This window comes from Oncorhynchus nerka, unplaced genomic scaffold, assembly GCF_034236695.1.
Source record: "Oncorhynchus nerka isolate Pitt River unplaced genomic scaffold, Oner_Uvic_2.0 unplaced_scaffold_1194, whole genome shotgun sequence".
Lineage (NCBI taxonomy): Eukaryota > Metazoa > Chordata > Actinopteri > Salmoniformes > Salmonidae > Oncorhynchus > Oncorhynchus nerka.
In genome coordinates this window covers 103,826-126,392 of record NW_027040138.1, presented here as the reverse complement: position 1 = coordinate 126,392, position 22,567 = coordinate 103,826, and the positions used below count along the sequence as shown (strand labels likewise).

Genomic DNA, 22,567 nt, shown 5'->3' with positions numbered 1-22,567 from the left:
CACCTAGACTACATCTGGAATGGCTCTCTACTCTGTTTAGTCCACTACTGTTAGTAACATTCCCTCACCTAGACTACATCTGGAATGGCTCTGTTTAGTCCACTACTGTTAGTAACATTACCTCACCTAGACTACATCTGGAATGGCTCTCTACTCTGTTTAGTCCACTATTGTTAGTAACATTACCTCACCTAGACTACATCTGGAATGGCTCTCTACTCTGTTTAGTCCACTATTGTTAGTAACATTCCCTCACCTAGACTACATCCTGGCTCCTCTGTCTCAGTATGGTGGTCAACACTAAGGTCCTCTATCAGTAGGTTAGTACTGTCAACACTAAGGTCCTCTATGTCTCAGTAGGTTAGTACTGTCAACACTAAGGTCCTCTATGTCTCAGTAGGTTAGTACTGTCAACACTAAGGTCCTCTATGTCTCAGTAGGTTAGTACTGTCAACACTAAGGTCCTCTGTCTCAGTAGGTTAGTACTGTCAACACTAAGGTCCTCTATCAGTAGGTTAGTACTGTCAACACTAAGGTCCTCTATCAGTAGGTTAGTACTGTCAACCCAAGGTCCTCTATGTCTCAGTAGGTTAGTACTGTCAACCCAAGGTCCTCTATGTCTCAGTAGGTTAGTATTGTCAACACTGAGGTCCTCTATGTCTCAGTAGGTTAGTACTGTCAACACTAAGATCCTCTATGTCTCAGTAGGTTAGTACTGTCAACACTAAGGTCCTCTATGTCTCAGTATGGTGGTCTGTTTGAAACATGTTGGTATTACCGACTCGGTCAGCGAGAGGTTGAACATGTCAGTGAAGACACTTGCCAGTTTGTCAGCAGTATGCTCTGAGGACACGTCCTGGGGACACGTCCTGGTAATCCGTCTGGCCCTGGGCTGGGCCAGAGACACTGGGACTGGCCTGGGTAATCCGTCTGGCCCTGGGCTGGGCTAGAGACACTGGGACTGGCCTGGGTAATCCGTCTGGCCCTGGGGCCTTGGGAATGTTGCCCTGTTTAAAGGTGTTGCTCACGTCGGCTACAGAGAGCGTGATCACACAGTCATCCGGAACAGCTGGTGCTCTCATGCATGCTTCATTGTCGCTTGCCTCGCGGCGAACATAAAAGGCATTTAGCTCGTCTGGTAGGCCCTCGTCACTGGGCAGCTCGCGGCTGGGTTTCCCTTCGTAGTCCGTAATAGTTTGGAAGTCCCCTGCCACATCCGATGAGCTTCAGAGCCGATTTCTTATAAACGTCCGGATTAGTGTCCCGCTCCTTGAAAGCGGCAGCTCTAACCTTTAGCCGTTAGCTTTTAGCCTTTAGCTTTCTAGCTTTTAGCCTTTAGCTTTCTAGCCTTTAGCCCTAGCCTTTAGCTTTCTGGCCTTTAGCCCTAGCCTTTAGCCTTTAGTCCTATCCTTTAGCTTTCTAGCCTTTAGCTTTCTAGCCTTTAGCTTTCTAGCCTTTAGCCCTAGCCTTTAGCCTTTAGCTTTCTAGCCTTTAGCCCTAGCCTTTAGCCTTTAGCTAGAGCTGACAGTCTGTAGTATTTGTCTCTTCTTGTAAACCTGCTTTATTTCTTCGTCTGCTTGTCTTCCTGACGCTGTTTTACCATTTTTAAAGGTGTTTTTCTTCTATCCCTCGTCTCTCTCGCTAGCCGTCTCTCTCGCTAACCGTCTCTCTCGCTAACCTCCTCTCTCGCTAACCTCCTCTCTCGCTAACCTCCTCTCTCGCTGTCCTCCTCTCTCTCGCTGTCCTCCTCTCTCTCGCTGTCCTCATTTTCTTTCCTCTCTTCTGTCCTGTATCCTAGGCATGGCTCCAATTCGGGACTCGGCCAGCCACTCTCCTAACCAAACAGGTGACAACACTTTTCATTTTACCCTTTGACCTCGACTCTTCTTCTCTCTGCCTTCCTGGACCTCTCCCTATCCTACTCCAGTCAGACAAGGTCATTCCTGAAACCCAGTTCCCTCGTTAACGTTGGCTGTTATGTAGTCTCAGTGTGTCGGTCATTGTCTGATCTCTTCTACTGTAGACCGTCTCACCTTGTTATTGAAGTTAAACTACCTTTGAACACAGCATGTGCTCCTACAAAGGTAGGGTTAGGGGTTAAAGGTTAAAGGCACAGAACAGCATGTGCTCCTACAAAGGTAGGGTTAGGGGTTAAAGGCACAGAACAGGTAGGGTTAGGGGTTAAAGGCACAGAACAGGTAGGGTTAGGGGTTAAAGGCACAGAACAGGTAGGGTTAGGGGTTAAAGGCACAGAACAGGTAGGGTTAGGGGTTAAAGGCACAGAACAGGTAGGGTTAGGGGTTAAAGACACAGAACAGGTAGGGTTAGGGGTTAAAGGCACAGAACAGCATGTGCTCCTACAAAGGTAGGGTTAGGGGTTAAAGGCACAGAAAGGGAGAGGGGAGGAGAGAACATTCTGACTGAGCAGGCAGACTAGACAACATTCAAGGAGAGTTGGCAGCCATCGTGTGTGTGTGTGTGTGTGTGTGTGTGTGACTGGCGAGAATGAGCGTGGCTTTACAGAAAACCAAGGTGGTTAATTGCCAGAAGAGAAGAGCTGGAGACATGAAAGGGTTCATTTAGTTCTGAGGAAGAGGTTACGTCATAAAATAACAAACAGCCCCCTCCCCCTTTCCCGTCTCTCCCCTCCCTCCCCACCCCTCTCTCCAATGTCCCTCCTCCCTCCCTCCCTCCCAAGGTCCCCTCCTTCCCTCCCTTTCCCCTCTCTCCCCTCCCTCCCCCTCTCTCCCCTCCCTCCCCACCCTCGCTCCAATTTCCCTCCCTCCCTCGTCTCTCCCCTCCCTCTCTCCAATGTCCCTCCCTCCCTCGTCTCTCCCCCTCGCTCCAATGTCCCTCCTCCCTCCCTCCCTCGTCTCTCCACTCCTTCCCTCCCTTTCCCCTCTCTCCCCTCCCTTTCCCCTCTCTCCCCCTCCCTCCCCCTCTCTCCCCTCCCTCCCCACCCTCGCTCCCCTCCCTCCCCACCCTCGCTCCAATTTCCCTCCCTCCCTCGTCTCTCCCCTCCCCTCTCCAATGTCCCTCCCTCCCTCGTCTCTCCCCACCCTCTCTCCAATGTCCCTCCTCCCTCTCTCCCTCTCTCCCCTCCCTCCTGTCTCCCTTCCTCCGTCTCCCCTCCTCCCTCCTGGTTGGCTGTAGCATCACACTGCTGAAACAAAATGGTGTCTGCTGACTAGACTGACACACACACTGTGAATGTCTGCATCATGATCACTGGGCTGGGTTAGAGGGACTGGGCTGGGTTAGAGGGGCTGGGCTGGGTTAGAGGGGCTGGGCTGGGTTAGAGGGGCTGGGCTGGGTTAGAGGGGCTGGGCTGGGTTAGAGGGGCTGGGCTGGGTTAGAGGGGCTGGGCTGGGTTAGAGGGGCTGGGCTGGGTTAGAGGGACTGGGCTGGGTTAGAGGGACTGGGCTGGGTTAGAGGGACTGGGCTGGGTTAGAGGGCTGGGTTAGAGGGGCTGGGTTAGAGGGGCTGGGTTAGAGGGGCTGGGTTAGAGGGGCTGGGTTAGAGGGGCTGGGTTAGAGGGACTGGGCTGGGTTAGAGGGACTGGGCTGGGTTAGAGGGACTGGGCTGGGTTAGAGGGACTGGGTTAGAGGGACTGGGTTAGAGGGACTGGGTTAGAGGGACTGGGCTGGGTTAGAGGGGCTGGGTTAGAGGGGCTGGGTTAGAGGGACTGGGCTGGGTTAGAGGGACTGGGTTAGAGGGACTGGGCTGGGTTAGAGGGACTGGGTTAGAGGGGCTGGGTTAGAGGGACTGGGCTGGGTTAGAGGGGCTGGGTTAGAGGGACTGGGTTAGAGGGACTGGGCTGGGTTAGAGGGACTGGGTTAGAGGGACTGGGCTGGGTTAGAGGGACTGGGTTAGAGGGGCTGGGTTAGAGGGGCTGGGTTGTGTTAGAGGGACTGGGCTGGGTTAGAGGGGCTGGGTTAGAGGGACTGGGCTGGGTTAGAGGGACTGGGCTGGGTTAGAGGGGCTGGGCTGGGTTAGAGGGGCTGGGTTAGAGGGGCTGGGCTGGGTTAGAGGGGCTGGGTTAGAGGGGCTGGGCTAGAGGGGCTGGGCTAGAGGGGCTGGGCTAGAGGGACTGGGCTAGAGGGGCTGGGCTGGGTTAGAGGGACTGGGCTGGGTTAGAGGGGCTGGGTTAGAGGGACTGGGCTGGGTTAGAGGGACTGGGCTGGGTTAGAGGGACTGGGCTGGGTTAGAGGGACTGGGCTGGGTTAGAGGGGCTGGGTTAGAGGGACTGGGCTGGGTTAGAGGGACTGGGCTGGGTTAGAGGGACTGGGCTGGGTTAGAGGGACTGGGCTGGGTTAGAGGGACTGGGCTGGGTTAGAGGGACTGGGCTGGGTTAGAGGGACTGGGCTGGGTTAGAGGGACTGGGCTGGGTTAGAGGGGCTGGGTTAGGGGGCTGGGCTAGAGGGACTGAGGGACTTTAGAGGGACTGGGTTAGAGGGGCTGGGCTGGGTTAGAGGGACTGGGTTAGAGGGACTGGGCTGGGTTAGAGGGGCTGGGTTAGAGGGACTGGGCTGGGTTAGAGGGGCTGGGTTAGAGGGACTGGGCTGGGTTAGAGGGGCTGGGTTAGAGGGACTGGGCTGGGTTAGAGGGACTGGGTTAGAGGGACTGGGCTGGGTTAGAGGGACTGGGCTGGGTTAGAGGGACTGGGCTGGGTTAGAGGGGCTGGGTTAGAGGGGCTGGGTTAGAGGGGCTGGGTTAGAGGGACTGGGCTGGGTTAGAGGGACTGGGCTGGGTTAGAGGGGCTGGGCTGGGTTAGAGGGGCTGGGCTGGGTTAGAGGGACTGGGCTGGGTTAGAGGGACTGGGCTGGGTTAGAGGGACTGGGCTGGGTTAGAGGGGCTGGGTTAGAGGGGCTGGGTTAGAGGGACTGGGTTAGAGGGGCTGGGTTAGAGGGGCTGGGTTAGAGGGAGTGGGTTAGAGGGACTGGGCCGGGTTAGAGGGACTGGGCCGGGTTAGAGGGGCGGGGACTGGGCCGGGTTAGAGAGACATCACAGTACTTCTACAATGCACCTTTCCATCTTCTCACTCAGTAACAGGTGGACGTCTGGGTTAGAGGGGCGGGGACTGGGTTCCATCCCTCCGTTTCCACCAATCCACACGTCAGATCAATGATTAGTGAAAGAATGTCTTTGGTGTGTTCTCATGTGAGCTAACCAAACCGCCACCCCGTCTCTCCGTCTTCCTGTCCCCAGGTTTGGACCACCCTGGCCTGGCTTCTCAGTATGAGAATTGCCCCTGGAGCTCTGGTTCTCCCTACAGCAGAGACAGTAACTGGGACACGGTGGGTACTCTCTGAGGTTCTTCAAACGGAAATACCACCATGTTTTGGTTTTCGTCACTTTGCATTTTAATCTACAAACGTAATAATGTGATTCGGGTTTTTTACGGGAAACCCTTTCGGATGTCTCGCCAAAAATGGAACGGAAATCTGTTTTTCTGTTTTTGGTAAATCCTTTACTGTAAAATGTAATAAAAAAAAAAAAAAACGATTGTATGATTTGACTTTAATAAGGAACATTTCCAAGTTTAGTTAGCATTACCCAATGTGAAAACGCTCAAACTTCCCTGACCTGAGAGTGTCGCATCTGGTTTAGACAGAATGGGGAACTAGCTAGTTCACCAGTCTGATTTCATTACTAACTAGCTAGTTCACCAGTCTGATTTCATTACTAACTTTAATTCAAGTGATTTCATTTAATAAGTTCATTTCTAACTAGCTAGTTCACCAGTCAAGTTTCAGTTAGCATTACCCAATGATTTCATTAAATGCTCAAACTTCCTGACCTGAGAGTTTCATCTGGTTTCACCACTGATTTCATTACTAACTAGCTAGTTCCCCATTCTGTCTAAACCAGATGCGACACTCTCAGGTCAGGGAAGTTTGAGCGTTTTCACATTGGGTAATGCTAACTAAACTTGGAAATGTTCCTTATTAAAACTTATTAAAGTTAGTAATGAAATCAGACTGGTGAACTAGCTAGTTAGTAATGAAATCAGACTGGTGAACTAGCTAGTTAGTAATGAAATCAGACTGGTGAACTAGCTAGTTAGTAATGAAATCAGACTGGTGAACTAGCTAGTTAGTAATGAAATCAGACTGGTGAACTAGCTAGTTAGTAATGAAATCAGACTGGTGAACTAGCTAGTTAGTAATGAAATCAGACTGGTGAACTAGCTAGTTAGTAATGAAATCACCCTGTTAATAAAAGTTGATTTTCTTTTCAAGGTGCTGGTAGACTCGGTCGGCAGCGACACGCCTTCCTCCTCCTCCTCCTCGGCAGCCGGCAACGACCCCGAGCTCACCTCAGAATGCATGGACACGGACTCTGCCTCTAGCTCTGGTGGCTCGGAGAGGAACTTGGTCACCGCGATGACGTCGTCGTCGCCGCCTCCCGGCAACGGAGGCCGTAACGGGAACCACTTCTCCCCGTTGACTAACGGCGGCGTTCCTCCCGGTAGCAGCAATAACATCATAACGTGTAACGGGGCGGCGAATGGCCCGCGGGGTTGCGTGGCCAACGGCTCCGTGGCCAACGGCGGCCCCAACGACGCCTCCGCCCCCGCCGACGGTAGCCACGGCAACAAGCCGAGCCCCTGGACCCCCAGCACTCTGAACCCAAAAGTTAACCACGGTGCCTGGCCCGGTCCCCAGGGACCCTCCGGCTGTAAGATTGTCCAGCAGGGGGGCTCTCTGGGCTGGGGAGGGACACAGCCGGACAGCCCCTCTCTGTCTGAACAGCCGCAGCGCCTCCTGAATGATACCACTGTCAAGACTCGCCACCTCAACGCGACCAACGGACCAAATAACACTACTACTAACGCCATCGACACCTCTAGTTTACCAAACTCTACAGGCGGCTCAGTGCACAGGAACGAGTCCGGCTCGGGGCTGCGTTCCTGGGGAACGGGAGGAGGAGGAGGAGGAGCGGGGTCAGAGCTTGGAGATCAGCTCTCCAACGCTACCCTGTCTGGCGCCCAGCACCCCCACAGCGAGGGCCTGGCAGGGGGCTTCTCTAAGCCCTGGGGGGCCTCGGGCCCTGGAGACACTGTGAACAGCAAGGCCCCCGTAGGGAGGTGGGACTCTGCTTCTCCTCACAACCTGGGTACTGGAGGAGGGGCGAGCAATGGTCCTTCCGGGATCCCCCGACCATGGGCCTCCTCTTCTTCATCTGGCTCCTCCTCTAACAGGCAACCACCCAACGGGGAGTGGAGCTCGTTGCCCGGTAACAAATCTCAGGATTCCGGGGACGGACGGAAGTCAGGGGGAGGAGCCAACGGCTGGAAGAGTCTTGAAGACGACGCCCTCAGGATGGGAGGAGGAGGAGTGCAGGGACCTGCGAGCGTCGGTGCGTCTGGCAGCAGTGAGGGGGGTGGGGAGAGCTCTGGAGGCCGTATCTTAGACAGGGACAGGAACGACCCCCGTCGACAAGGCCCACTCCCTGGGTCTACTCAAGTCCTCTTCTGTTCAGACATGGACCCCCGTGTCCTCTGCAACACCGGCTGGGGCCAGACCCCAGTACGCCAGAACACCGCCTGGGACGTCACCTCTCCCGTCCCCAGACCCGATGACAGGAAACCCGGTAACGGAGGCCCAGGCTGGGGATCGAAAAGCCACGCCGCTCGTTCTCATACCTCCAGCTCTGGAGGATGGCGAGGGGGGGAGGCCGGCCCGGGCCCAGAGTCAGGAGGGTCTGGCTGGGTAGAGCAGAAGACCTTGTCTGGGAACAGCCAGAAGGAGGACCTCTCCAACACCTGGATCAACCCTCCGAAACCCCAAAAGCAGGTCTGGGGAATGGGTGGTGGAGACCGCTCCAGAGGAGGGAGCAGCTACTGGGGTCAGCCCCAGAAGAATAGCGTGTCTGGGGGATGGGACCGCGACTTTGCAGGGACTGCAGGATGGGGCGAGCCCGGCCTCCCGGCCAACACCAACACGCACCCAGACGGAAGCACCAGCACCTGGGGTGGCAGCGGAGGGACCCCTGACTCTGGCTGGGGAGAGCCCCCTGTATCCAACTCCGCCGGACACAAACCCCAGAACCACCAGGGAGGGTGGGACGAGCCAGCCATGAAGCAGCCCGGCCACCCCTCTCAGAGCCGGGGAGACCCGGCCGAGTGGGGTAAAGATCCAGACGCCAACCCGGACCCTAGAGGACCTCCACCAGGCGGTGCCCACCCCTCCAAACCCAGCGGATGGACTGGGGTGGCGGTCCCAGCTGGACCCTCCCACAAGGAGGAGGAGTCGTCGTCGACAGGGTGGGAGGAGCCTAGTCCAGAGTCGGTGAGGAGGAGGATGGACATCGATAATGGCACCTCGGCGTGGGGAGAACCCAGCAAATACAACTGTAGCGGGGTTATTAAGTGGAACAAGACCGGCCAATCAGAGCAGGACGCCATGGTCACGACCAAACCCCCCAGCCCCAGCAGCCCCCACCACCCATGAACAACATGGCCAACAAGGACAAGACCTGCAGCTCTGGTGAGTGGAGGGAGCTGTACACACACACACACACACTGTCCTCCACCTCCCTGTGTGTGTGTGTGTGTGTGTGTGTGTGTGTGTTTTAGGGTTGCGTCATCCTTCCGGAATGTTCTACAGCATTGATTATTCTCTCTGAGCTGTGGAGTGCAGGCAGAAACACAGACCTTTGTTTGTACTGAATAGACTGAGACAGGAAGGGGGGTAGACTGAGACAGGAAGAGGTTAGACTGAGACAGGAAGAGGTTAGACTGAGACAGGAAGGGGTTAGGCTGAGACAGGAAGGGGTTAGGCTGAGACAGGAAGGGGTTAGACTGAGACAGGAAGGGGGTAGGCTGAGACAGGAAGGGGGTAGACTGAGACAGGAAGGGGGTAGACTGAGACAGGAAGGGGGTAGACTGAGACAGGAAGGGGTAGGCTGAGACAGGAAGGGGCTAGGCTGAGACGGGAAGGGGGTAGACTGAGACGGGAAGGGGGTAGGCTGAGACAGGAAGGGGGTAGGCTGAGACGGGAAGGGGGTAGGCTGAGACAGGAAGGGGTAGAGAGAGACAGGAAGGGGGTAGAGAGAGACAGGAAGGGGGTAGAGAGAGACAGGAAGGGGGTAGAGAGAGACAGGAAGGGGGTAGAGAGAGACAGAAAGGGGGGTAGAGAGAGACAGAGAGGGGGGTAGAGAGAGACAGAGAGGGGGAGAGAGAGACAGAGACCCAGGGTTATTGAGAAACCCAGAGTTAGATATCTCAGTCTAGAAACCCAGCCAGTCTGTTATTGATCTAGAAACCCAGACAGTCTGACAGTCTTAGAAACCCAGCCAGTCTGTTATTGATCTAGAAACCCAGCTAGTCTGTTATTGATCTAGAAACCCAGCTAGTCTGTTATTGATCTAGAAACCCAGCTAGTCTGTTATTGATCATCTCAGTCTAGAAACCCAGCCAGTCTGTTATTGATCTAGAAACCCAGCTAGTCTGTTATTGATCTAGAAACCCAGCTAGTCTGTTATTGATCTAGAAACCCAGCTAGTCTGTTATTGATCTAGAAACCCAGCTAGTCTGTTATTGATCTAGAAACCCAGCTAGTCTGTTATTGATCTAGAAACCCAGCTAGTCTGTTATTGATCTAGAAACCCAGCCAGTCTGTTATTGATCATCTCAGTCTAGAAACCCAGCCAGTCTGTTATTGATCATCTCAGTCTAGAAACCCAGCTAGTCTGTTATTGATCATCTCAGTCTAGAAACCCAGCCAGTCTGTTATTGATCTAGAAACCCAGCTAGTCTGTTATTGATCTAGAAACCCAGCCAGTCTGTTATTGATAATCTCAGTCTAGAAACCCAGCTAGTCTGTTATTGATCTAGAAACCCAGCCAGTCTGTTATTGATAATATCAGTCTAGAAACCCAGCTAGTCTGTTATTGATCTAGAAACCCAGCCAGTCTGTTATTGATCATCTCAGTCTAGAAACCCAGCTAGTCTGTTATTGATCTAGAAACCCAGCCAGTCTGTTATTGATCATCTCAGTCTAGAAACCCAGCTAGTCTGTTATTGATCTAGAAACCCAGCCAGTCTGTTATTGATCTAGAAACCCAGCTAGTCTGTTATTGATCTAGAAACCCAGCTAGTCTGTTATTGATCATCTCAGTCTAGAAACCCAGCTAGTCTGTTATTGATCTAGAAACCCAGCCAGTCTGTTATTGATCTAGAAACCCAGCTAGTCTGTTATTGATCATCTCAGTCTAGAAACCCAGCTAGTCTGTTATTGATCTAGAAACCCAGCCAGTCTGTTATTGATCTAGAAACCCAGCTAGTCTGTTATTGATCTAGAAACCCAGCCAGTCTGTTATTGATCTAGAAACCCAGCCAGTCTGTTATTGATCTAGAAACCCAGCTAGTCTGTTATTGATCTAGAAACCCAGCTAGTCTGTTATTGATCATCTCAGTCTAGAAACCCAGCCAGTCTGTTATTGATCTAGAAACCCAGCTAGTCTGTTATTGATCTAGAAACCCAGCTAGTCTGTTATTGATCATCTCAGTCTAGAAACCCAGCCAGTCTGTTATTGATCTAGAAACCCAGCTAGTCTGTTATTGATCTAGAAACCCAGCCAGTCTGTTATTGATCTAGAAACCCAGCTAGTCTGTTATTGATCTAGAAACCCAGCTAGTCTGTTATTGATCTAGAAACCCAGCCAGTCTGTTATTGATCTAGAAACCCAGCCAGTCTGTTATTGATCATCTCAGTCTAGAAACCCAGCCAGTCTGTTATTGATCTAGAAACCCAGCTAGTCTGTTATTGATCTAGAAACCCAGCTAGTCTGTTATTGATCTAGAAACCCAGCCAGTCTGTTATTGATCTAGAAACCCAGCTAGTCTGTTATTGATCTAGAAACCCAGCTAGTCTGTTATTGATCTAGAAACCCAGCCAGTCTGTTATTGATCTAGAAACCCAGCTAGTCTGTTATTGATCTAGAAACCCAGCCAGTCTGTTATTGATCATCTCAGTCTAGAAACCCAGCCAGTCTGTTATTGATCTAGAAACCCAGCTAGTCTGTTATTGATCTAGAAACCCAGCTAGTCTGTTATTGATCTAGAAACCCAGCTAGTCTGTTATTGATCATCTCAGTCTAGAAACCCAGCCAGTCTGTTATTGATCATCTCAGTCTAGAAACCCAGCCAGTCTGTTATTGATCTAGAAACCCAGCCAGTCTGTTATTGATCATCTCAGTCTAGAAACCCAGCCAGTCTGTTATTGATCATCTCAGTCTAGAAACCCAGCCAGTCTGTTATTGATCATCTCAGTCTAGAAACCCAGCTAGTCTGTTATTGATCTAGAAACCCAGCCAGTCTGTTATTGATCTAGAAACCCAGCTAGTCTGTTATTGATCTAGAAACCCAGCTAGTCTGTTATTGATCTAGAAACCCAGCCAGTCTGTTATTGATCATCTCAGTCTAGAAACCCAGCCAGTCTGTTATTGATCTAGAAACCCAGCCAGTCTGTTATTGATCATCTCAGTCTAGAAACCCAGCCAGTCTGTTATTGATCATCTCAGTCTAGAAACCCAGCCAGTCTGTTATTGATCTAGAAACCCAGCTAGTCTGTTATTGATCTAGAAACCCAGCCAGTCTGTTATTGATAATCTCAGTCTAGAAACCCAGCTAGTCTGTTATTGATCTAGAAACCCAGCCAGTCTGTTATTGATAATATCAGTCTAGAAACCCAGCTAGTCTGTTATTGATCTAGAAACCCAGCTAGTCTGTTATTGATCATCTCAGTCTAGAAACCCAGCCAGTCTGTTATTGATCTAGAAACCCAGCCAGTCTGTTATTGATCTAGAAACCCAGCCAGTCTGTTATTGATCTAGAAACCCAGCCAGTCTGTTATTGATCTAGAAACCCAGCTAGTCTGTTATTGATCTAGAAACCCAGCCAGTCTGTTATTGATCATCTCAGTCTAGAAACCCAGCTAGTCTGTTATTGATCTAGAAACCCAGCTAGTCTGTTATTGATCTAGAAACCCAGCTAGTCTGTTATTGATCTAGAAACCCAGCTAGTCTGTTATTGATCATCTCAGTCTAGAAACCCAGCTAGTCTGTTATTGATCTAGAAACCCAGCTAGTCTGTTATTGATCTAGAAACCCAGCTAGTCTGTTATTGATCTAGAAACCCAGCCAGTCTGTTATTGATCATCTCAGTCTAGAAACCCAGCCAGTCTGTTATTGATCTAGAAACCCAGCCAGTCTGTTATTGATCTAGAAACCCAGCTAGTCTGTTATTGATCTAGAAACCCAGCCAGTCTGTTATTGATCATCTGAGTGAGTACAACAGCAGAGTTGAGAAGGTACAAGGTTGCCTGCCATTTACGAAACTCCACCTCACTTACCTCTCTCCTCTCTCCTCCCCTCTCTCTCCTCCTCCCCTCTCTCTCCTCCTCCCCTCTCTCTCCTCCTCCCAGCTCCTCCTCCTCATCTCCCTCCTCCCTCCTCCTCTCTCTCCTCCTCCCTCCCTCTCCTCCTCCCCTCCCCTCCTCCCAGCCTCCCTCCCCTCTCCTCTCTCCTCCTCCTCTCTCCTCCCCTCTCTCTCCTCTCCCTCTCTCCTCCTCCCCAGCTCCCTCTCATCTCCTCCTCCCCCTCTCTCCTCTCCTCTGTCTCTCCTCCCCTCTCTCCCTCTCAGTCTAGAAACCCAGCCCTCTCTCTCCTCCCTCCCTCTCTCTCCTCCTCCTCTCCTCTCCATCTCCTCCCCTCCACCTCACTTACCTCCTCCTCTCTCTCCCTCTCTCTCCTCCTCCCTCTCTCTCTCTCTCCTCCTCCCCTCCCCTCTCTCTCCTCCTCCCCTCCCCTCTCTCTCCTCCTCCCCCCCTCTCCCCTCCTCTCTCTCTCTCCTCCTCCCCCTTTCTCTCCTACTCCCCTCTCTCTCCTCCTCCTTCTCTCTCCTCCTTTCTCTCTCCTACTGTCTCTCTCCTCTCCCCTCTCTCTCTCCTACTCTCTCTCCTCCTCCCCTCTCTCTCTCCTACTGTCTCTCTCCTCCTCCCTTCTCTCCTCCTCCCCTCTCTCTCCTCCCCTCTCTCTCTCTCCTCCTCCCTCTCTCCTACTGTCTCTCTCCTACTCCCCCTCTCTCTCTCCTACTGTCTCTCTCCTCCTCCGCCTCTCTCTCTCCTCCTCCCCTCTCTCTCCTCTCCTCCTCCCTCTCCCCCTCTCTCTCCTACTGTCTCTCTCCTCCTCTTTCTCTCCCCCTCCCCCTCCCCCTCTCTCTCCTCCTCCAGGTTGGGGTGAACAGTACACCGGTCCCCAGAAGATGGAGTCAGGAACGTGGGGTGATCCACCAGGCCCCCCCGTCTCTGTGGACAACGGGACATCGGCCTGGGGGAAACCCATGGACACCAGCTCCACCTGGGAGGAGCTGAGAGACAGAGGGGACAGAGACAGAGGGGACAGAGACAGAGGGGACAGAGACAGGGGGGACAACTCTGCGACAGGAGGCTGGGAAGGACCTGGAGCACAGAACCACCACAAACCTGGTAAGAGACACATACACACACACACACACACACACCAACCTGGTGAGACACACACACAAACCTGGTGAGACACACACACCCATCTCCTCGTCTCTCTCCAGGCCCCCTCGTGTCTCTCTCCAGGCCCCCTCGTGTCTCTCTCCAGGCCCCCTCGTGTCTCTCTCCAGGCCCCCTCGTCGTCTCTCTCTCTCTCCAGGCCCCCTCGTGTCTCTCTCCAGGCCCCCTCGTGTCTCTCTCCAGGCCCCCTCGTGTCTCTCTCCAGGCCCCCTCGTGTCTCTCTCCAGGCCCCCGTGTCTCTCTCTCCAGGCCCCCTCGTCCCCTCGTGTCTCTCTCCAGGCCCCCTCGTGTCTCTCTCCACCCTTCTCTCTCCAGGCCCCCTCGTGTCTCCCTCCACCCTTCTCTCTCCAGGCCCCCTCGTGTCTCTCTCCAGGCCCCCTCGTGTCTCTCTCCAGGCCCCCTCGTGTCTCTCTCCAGGCCCCCTCGTGTCTCTCTCCAGGCCCCCTCGTGTCTCTCTCCAGGCCCCCTCGTGTCTCTCTCCAGGCCCCCTCGTGTCTCTCTCCAGGCCCCCTCGTGTCTCTCTCCAGGCCCCCTCGTGTCTCTCTCCAGGCCCCCCCTCGTGTCTCTCTCCAGGCCCCCTCGTGTCTCTCTCCAGGCCCCCTCCCCTGTCTCTCTCCAGGCCCCCTCGTGTCTCTCTCCAGGCCCCCTCGTCCCCTTCTCTCTCCAGGCCCCTCGTGTCTCTCTCCCCCCTGTCTCTCTCCAGGCCCCCTCGTGTCTCTCTCCAGGCCCCCTCGTGTCTCTCTCCAGGCCCCCTCGTGTCTCTCTCCAGGCCCCCTCGTGTCTCTCTCCAGGCCCCCTCGTGTCTCTCTCCAGGCCCCCTCGTGTCTCTCTCCAGGCCCCCTGTCTCTCTCCACCCTTCTCTCCAGGCCCCCTCGTGTCTCTCTCCAGGCCCCTTCCTCTCCAGGCCCCCTCGTGTCTCTCTCCAGGCCCCCTCTCTCTCCAGGCCCCCTCGTGTCTCTCTCCCCCTCGGCCCCCCCCCTCGTGTCTCTCTCCAGGCCCCCTCGTGTCTCTCTCCAGGCCCCCTCGTGTCTCTCTCCAGGCCCCCTCGTGTCTCTCTCCAGGCCCCCTCGTGTCTCTCTCGAGGCTCCCTCGTGTCTCTCTCCAGGTCCCCTCGTGTCTCTCTCCAGGTCCCCTCGTGTCTCTCTCCATGCCCCCTCGTGTCTCTCTCCAGGCCCCCTCGTGTCTCTCTCCAGGCCCCCTCGTGTCTCTCTCCAGGTTTAATCCCTTCGTCCTCTCTCCACCCTCCAGGTCCCAAGCCCATGCAGCAGGAGAGTAGTACCTGGTGTGGGGAGGAGGTGTCGTGCCAGGCCAGTTGGGAACCGGAGGAGGAGCTGGAGATCGGGATGTGGAGCAACACCCCAAGTCACCGGGACAGAGACGGTCACAGAGAGAACCACAGAGACCGGGACAGAGACGGTCACAGAGAGAACCACAGAGACGGCCACGGTCAGGACACCAGGAACAACGGGCCACAGCAACACAGCTGGAACTACATGAAGAAAGTCCCTCCCAAGGTATTAATATATATTAACCCGGGTCTCTCTGTGTGGGTTATTACCCCGGGTCTCTCTGTGTAGGTTATTACCCCGGGTCTCTCTGTGTAGGTTATTACCCCGGGTCTCTCTGTGTAGGTTATTACCCCGGGTCTCTCTGTGTAGGTTATTACCCCGGGTCTCTCTGTGTAGGTTATTACCCCGGGTCTCTCTCTGTGGGTTATTACCCCGGGTCTCTCTCTGTGGGTTATTACCCCGGGTCTCTCTGTGTGGGTTATTACCCCGGGTCTCTCTGTGTAGGTTATTACCCCGGGTCTCTCTGTGGGTTATTACCCCGGGTCTCTCTGTGTGGGTTATTACCCCGGGTCTCTCTGTGTGGGTTATTACCCCGGGTCTCTCTGTGTGGGTTATTACCCCGGGTCTCTCTGTGTGGGTTATTACCCCGGGTCTCTCTGTGTAGGTTATTACCCCGGGTCTCTCTGTGTGGGTTATTACCCCGGGTCTCTCTGTGTGGGTTATTACCCCGGGTCTCTCTGTGTGGGTTATTACCCCGGGTCTCTCTGTGTAGGTTATTACCCCGGGTCTCTCTGTGTAGGTTATTACCCCGGGTCTCTCTGTGTAGGTTATTACCCCGGGTCTCTCTGTGTAGGTTATTACCCCGGGTCTCTGTGTTTCAGATCAACAAATCGGTGAACAAGCAGGAGGATGCCTGGATGAACCAGTTCGTCAAACAGTTCAACAACATGAGCTACCCTGTGAGTACGCTACCTTGAACCTTGAACCCTGAACCCTTAAATCAAACAGTTCAACAACATGAGCTACCCTGTGAGTATGCAGCCTTGAACCCTGAACCCACACAGTTCAACAACATGAGCTACCCTGTGAGTACGCAGCCTTGAACCTTGAACCCTGAACCCACACAGTTCAACAACATGAGCTACCCTGTGAGTACGCAGCCTTGAACCTTGAACCCTGAACCCTTAAATCAAACAGTTCAACAACATGAGCTACCCTGTGAGTATGCAGCCTTGAACCCTGAACCCACACAGTTCAACAACATGAGCTACCCTGTGAGTACGCAGCCTTGAACCTTGAACCCTGAACCCACACAGTTCAACAACATGAGCTACCCTGTGAGTACGCTACCTTGAACCCTGAACCCTCAAATCAAACAGTTCAACAACATGAGCTACCCTGTGAGTACGCAGTCTTGAACCCTGAACCCTTAAATCAAACAGTTCAACAACATGAGCTACCCTGTGAGTACGCAGCCTTGAACCTTGAACCCTGAACCCTTAAATCAAACAGTTCAACAACATGAGCTACCCTGTGAGTACGCAGCCTTGAACCTTGAACCCTGAACCCTCAAATCAAACAGTTCAACAACATGAGCTACCCTGTGAGTACGCAACCTTGAACCCTGAACCCACAGTTCAACAACATGAGCTACCCTGTGAGTACGCTATCTTGAACCTTGAACCCTGAACCCTGAAATCAAACAGTTCAACAACATGAACTACCCTGTGAGTACGAAGCCTTGAACCCTGAACCCTCAAATCAAACAGTTCAACAACATGAGCTACCCTGTGAGTACGCAACCCTGAACCCTGAACCCTGAAATCAAACAGTTCAACAACATGAACTACCCTGTGAGTACGCTGGGAAGAGGGGTTGGGGCTCGTCACCTGTCGACCCTTTAGTGAAGAGGGGTCGGGGCTCGTCAGGTGTCGACCCTTTAGTGAAGAGGGGTCGGGGCTCGTCACCTGTCGACCCTTTAGTGAAGAGGGGTTGGGGCTCGTCACCTGTCGACCCTTTAGTGAAGAGGGGTTGGGGCTCGTCACCTGTCGACCCTTTAGTGAAGAGGGGTCGGGGCTCGTCACCTGTCGACCCTTTAGTGAAGAGGGGTCGGGGCTCGTCACCTGTCGACCCTTTAGTGAAGAGGGGTCGGGGCTCGTCACCTGTCGACCCTTTAGTGAAGAGGGGTCGGGGCTCGTCACCTGTCGACCCTTTAGTGAAGAGGGGTCGGGGCTCGACCTGTCGACCCTTTAGTGAAGAGGGGTCGGGGCTCGTCACCTGTCGACCCTTTAGTGAAGAGGGGTCGGGGGGCCGTCACCTGTCGACCCTTTAGTGAAGAGGGGTCGGGGCTCGTCACCTGTCGACCCTTTAGTGAAGAGGGGTCGGGGCTCGTCACCTGTCGACCCTTTAGTGAAGAGGGGTCGGGGCTCGTCACCTGTCGACCCTTTAGTGAAGAGGGGTCGGGGCTCGTCACCTGTCGACCCTTTAGTGAAGAGGGGTCGGGGCTCGTCACCTGTCGACCCTTTAGTGAAGAGGGGTCGGGGCTCGTCACCTGTCGACCCTTTAGTGAAGAGGGGTCGGGGCTCGTCACCTGTCGACCCTTTAGTGAAGAGGGGTCGGGGCTCGTCACCTGTCGACCCTTTAGTGAAGAGGGGTCGGGGCTCGTCACCTGTCGACCCTTTAGTGAAGAGGGGTCGGGGCTCGTCACCTGTCGACCCTTTAGTGAAGAGGGGTCGGGGCTCGTCACCTGTCGACCCTTTAGTGAAGAGGGGTCGGGGCTCGTCACCTGTCGACCCTTTAGTGAAGAGGGGTCGGGGCTCGTCACCTGTCGACCCTTTAGTGAAGAGGGGTCGGGGCTCGTCACCTGTCGACCCTTTAGTGAAGAGGGGTCGGGGCTGTCACCTGTCGACCCTTTAGTGAAGAGGGTCGGGGCTCGTCACCTGTCGACCCTTTAGTGAAGAGGGGTCGGGGCTCGTCACCTGTCGACCCTTTAGTGAAGAGGGGTCGGGGCTCGTCACCTGTCGACCCTTTAGTGAAGAGGGGTCGGGGCTCGTCACCTGTCGACCCTTTAGTGAAGGGTGATCTGGGTAATCTGTTCCCGGAACCCGACCCTTCAGGTGTGATTGTAACAGGTCTTGGTTAGACTTTGTGTAACAGATTTGCCTGCTAGGACCCATATAGAAATAATGATGTTCTCCTGCTGCACTTGCAAACCTCTGCCTCCAGGGGCAGCAGCACGACCACAAGACCCCAGCACATCAGTGGACCATCTCTCTCTCTCTCATCTCTGACCTATCTTATCCCTCTCTCTGTCCATCCCCTCCTAGAGAGACTCTCCTGAAGACTTGTCGAAGAGCAATAAGATGGAAGGAGGAGGGATGATGTCTGACAAGCGTATGGATGTGAACATGGGAGAGTACAGTGGAGCGATGGGGAAAAACTCAGCTTCCAGGCACCAGACCCACAAAGAGCCTTCCATGGAGAGAAGCTCTTACTACGACAAGGTACTGTCTGTGTAGTGTACCGTCTCCCAGCGTTGCACTGCCCCTGGTGGTAGCTCAGTGTCATTACAGAATGTAGTCCCCTGGTGGTAGCTCAGTGTCATTACAGAGTGTAGTCCCCTGGTGGTAGCTCAGTGTCATTACAGAGTGTAGTCCCCTGGTGGTAGCTCAGTGTCATATCAGAATGTAGTCCCCTGGTGGTAGCTCAGTGTCATTACAGAATGTAGTCCCCTGGTGGTAGCTCAGTGTCATTACAGAATGTCGCCCCCTGGTGGTAGCTCAGTGTTATATCAGAATGTAGTCCCCTAGTGGTAGCTCAGTGTTATATCAGAATGTAGTCCCCTGGTGGTAGCTCAGTGTCATATCAGAATGTAGTCCCCTGGTGGTAGCTCAGTGTCATTACAGAATGTCGTCCCCTGGTGGTAGCTCAGTGTCATTACAGAATGTAGTCCCCTGGTGGTAGCTCAGTGTCATTACAGAATGTCGCCCCCTGGTGGTAGCTCAGTGTTATATCAGAATGTAGTCCCCTAGTGGTAGCTCAGTGTTATATCAGAATGTAGTCCCTGGTGGTAGCTCAGTGTCATATCAGAATGTAGTCCCCTGGTGGTAGCTCAGTGTCATTACAGAATGTCGTCCCCTGGTGGTAGCTCAGTGTCATTACAGAATGTAGTCCCCTGGTGGTAGCTCAGTGTCATATCAGAATGTAGTCCCCTGGTGGTAGCTCAGTGTCATTACAGAGTGTAGTCCCCTGGTGGTAGCTCAGTGTCATATCAGAGTGTAGTCCCCTGGTGGTAGCTCAGTGTCATTACAGAGTGTAGTCCCCTGGTGGTAGCTCAGTGTCATATCAGAGTGTAGTCCCCTGGTGGTAGCTCAGTGTCATTACAGAATGTAGTCCCCTGGTGGTAGCTCAGTGTCATATCAGAGTGTAGTCCCCTGGTGGTAGCTCAGTGTCATTACAGAATGTAGTCCCCTGGTGGTAGCTCAGTGTCAGTGTCATTCATTACAGAGTGTAGTCCCCTGGTGGTAGCTCAGTGTCATATCAGAATGTAGTCCCCTGGTGGTAGCTCAGTGTCATTACAGAGTGTAGTCCCCTGGTGGTAGCTCAGTGTCATTACAGAGTGTAGTCCCCTGGTGGTAGCTCAGTGTCATATCAGAATGTAGTCCCCTGGTGGTAGCTCAGTGTCATTACAGAGTGTAGTCCCCTGGTGGTAGCTCAGTGTCATATCAGAGTGTAGTCCCCTGGTGGTAGCTCAGTGTCATTACAGAGTGTAGTCCCCTGGTGGTAGCTCAGTGTCATATCAGAGTGTAGTCCCCTGGTGGTAGCTCAGTGTCATTACAGAATGTAGTCCCCTGGTGGTAGCTCAGTGTCATATCAGAGTGTAGTCCCCTGGTGGTAGCTCAGTGTCATTACAGAATGTAGTCCCCTGGTGGTAGCTCAGTGTCATTACAGAGTGTAGTCCCCTGGTGGTAGCTCAGTGTCATATCAGAGTGTAGTCCCCTGGTGGTAGCTCAGTGTCATATCAGAATGTAGTCCCCTGGTTGAGCTACCAGTGTGTGTGTGTGTGTGTGTGTTTCAGCCCTCTTAACGTGTGTGTGTGTTTCAGGCCTCTTAACGTGTGTGTTTCAGGCCTCTTAACGTGTGTGTGTGTGTTTCAGTCCTCTTAACGTGTGTGTGTGTTTCAGTCCTCTTAACGTGTGTGTTTCAGTCCTCTTAACGTGTGTGTGTGTGTGTGTGTGTGTGTTCAGTCCTCTTAACGTGTGTGTGTGTGTTTCAGTCCTCTTAACGTGTGTGTGTGTGTGTGTGTGTATGTTTCAGTCCTCTTAACGTGTGTGTGTGTGTGTGTGTGTGTGTGTGTGTTTCAGAATGTAAACTCCATGTATGGCAGCAGTGCAGTACCATCTCATCCCCTCAACTCAGCCCAGAACAATCTCCGTAACCAAGTGCCTCCACCCGTCCTGTCCTCTCAGGTACACACACTCACACACTCACACACTCACTCACACACTCACTCACACACACTCACATACACTCTCACACACACACACACACACACACACTAAGAGGACTGAAACACACACACACACACACACACTAAGAGGACTGAAACACACTCACACACACACACACTCACACAAACACACACTCACACACACACACAAACACACACACTCACACACACACACACACACTCACACACTCACACACTCACACACACTCACACACTCACACACACTCACACACACACACACACTCACACACACACACACACACACACACACACTAAGAGGACTGAAACACACACACACACACACACACTAAGAGGACTGAAACACACTCACACACACACACACTCACACAAACACACACTCACACACACACACAAACACACACACTCACACTCTCACACACACACACACACACACACACACACACACACACACACACTCAATATATGTGGCCACCGATGAACTACCTGGTGTGATCATCTACAAATGTGAACCGGACTGTCCCTTTAAAGGGGATGTTAACCAGACTGTCCCTTTAAAGGGGATGTGAACCAGACTGTCCCTTTAAAGGGGATGTGAACCAGACTGTCCCTTTAAAGGGGATGTGAACCAGACTGTCCCTTTAAAGGGGATGTGAACCAGACTGTCCCTTTAAAGGGGATGTGAACCAGACTGTCCCTTTAAAGGGATGTGAACCAGACTGTCCCTTTAAAGGGGATGTGAACCAGACTGTCCCTTTAAAGGGGATGTGAACCAGACTGTCCCTTTAAAGGGGATGTGAACCAGACTGTCCCTTTAAAGGGGATGTTAACCAGACTGTCCCTTTAAAGGGGATGTTAACCAGACTGTCCCTTTAAAGGGGATGTGAACCAGACTGTCCCTTTAAAGGGGATGTGAACCAGACTGTCCCTTTAAAGGGGATGTGAACCAGACTGTCCCTTTAAAGGGGATGTGAACCGACTGTCCCTTTAGACTGTCCCTTTAAAGGGGATGTGAACCAGACTGTCCCTTTAAAGGGGATGTGAACCAGACTGTCCCTTTAAAGGGGATGTGAACCGGACTGTCCCTTTAAAGGGGATGTGAACCGGACTGTCCCTTTAAAGGGGATGTGAACCGGACTGTCCCTTTAAAGGGGATGTGAACCGGACTGTCCCTTTAAAGGGGATGTGAACCGGACTGTCCCTTTAAAGGGGATGTGAACCGGACTGTCCCTTTAAAGGGGATGTGAACCGGACTGTCCCTTTAAAGGGGATGTGAACCAGACTGTCCCTTTAAAGGGGATGTGAACCAGACTGTCCCTTTAAAGGGGATGTGAACCAGACTGTCCCTTTAAAGGGGATGTGAACCAGACTGTCCCTTTAAAGGGGATGTGAACCAGACTGTCCCTTTAAAGGGGATGTGAACCAGACTGTCCCTTTAAAGGGGATGTGAACCAGACTGTCCCTTTAAAGGGGATGTGAACCAGACTGTCCCTTTAAAGGGGATGTGAACCAGACTGTCCCTTTAAAGGGGATGTGAACCAGACTGTCCCTTTAAAGGGGATGTGAACCAGACTGTCCCTTTAAAGGGGATGTGAACCAGACTGTCCCTTTAAAGGGGATGTGAACCAGACTGTCCCTTTAAAGGGGATGTGAACCAGACTGTCCCTTTAAAGGGGATGTGAACCAGACTGTCCCTTTAAAGGGGATGTGAACCAGACTGTCCCTTTAAAGGGGATGTGAACCAGACTGTCCCTTTAAAGGGGATGTGAACCAGACTGTCCCTTTAAAGGGGATGTGAACCAGACTGTCCCTTTAAAGGGGATGTGAACCAGACTGTCCCTTTAAAGGGGATGTGAACCAGACTGTCCCTTTAAAGGGGATGTGAACCAGACTGTCCCTTTAAAGGGGATGTGAACCAGACTGTCCCTTTAAAGGGGATGTGAACCGGACTGTCCCTTTAAAGGGGATGTGAACCGGACGGTCCCTTTAAAGGGGATGTGAACCGGACGGTCCCTTTAAAGGGGATGTGAACCGGACGGTCCCTTTAAAGGGGATGTGAACCGGGAGGTCCCTTTAAAGGGGATGTGAACCGGGAGGTCCCTTTAAAGGGGATGTTCAACCTCCTGAAGGTCCAATAATATTCTCCCCATTGCCTTACTATTGACATCTCTACTGAAGTACCCTCCCAGTGCAGGAGGTCTGACTCTGTTCTACTCATCTAGTTGTCCTCCCAGTGCAGG

The 22,567-nt window shown here is 53.1% G+C and overlaps 1 protein-coding gene across 1 annotated transcript in view; it reads left to right on the top strand.

Moving 5' to 3' along the window:
• The window catches only part of LOC135569170 (trinucleotide repeat-containing gene 6A protein-like), a 114,913-nt gene that overhangs the window by 19,949 nt on the left and 72,397 nt on the right, over positions 1–22,567 (top strand). The window contains 9 exon segments of the mRNA XM_065015963.1: positions 1,799–1,846; positions 5,209–5,297; positions 6,243–8,429; positions 8,432–8,492; positions 13,239–13,493; positions 14,799–15,064; positions 15,721–15,798; positions 18,166–18,342; positions 20,203–20,307. Coding sequence (XP_064872035.1) covers positions 1,801–1,846; positions 5,209–5,297; positions 6,243–8,429; positions 8,432–8,492; positions 13,239–13,493; positions 14,799–15,064; positions 15,721–15,798; positions 18,166–18,342; positions 20,203–20,307 — 3,264 coding nt within the window. The 5' untranslated portion in view covers positions 1,799–1,800.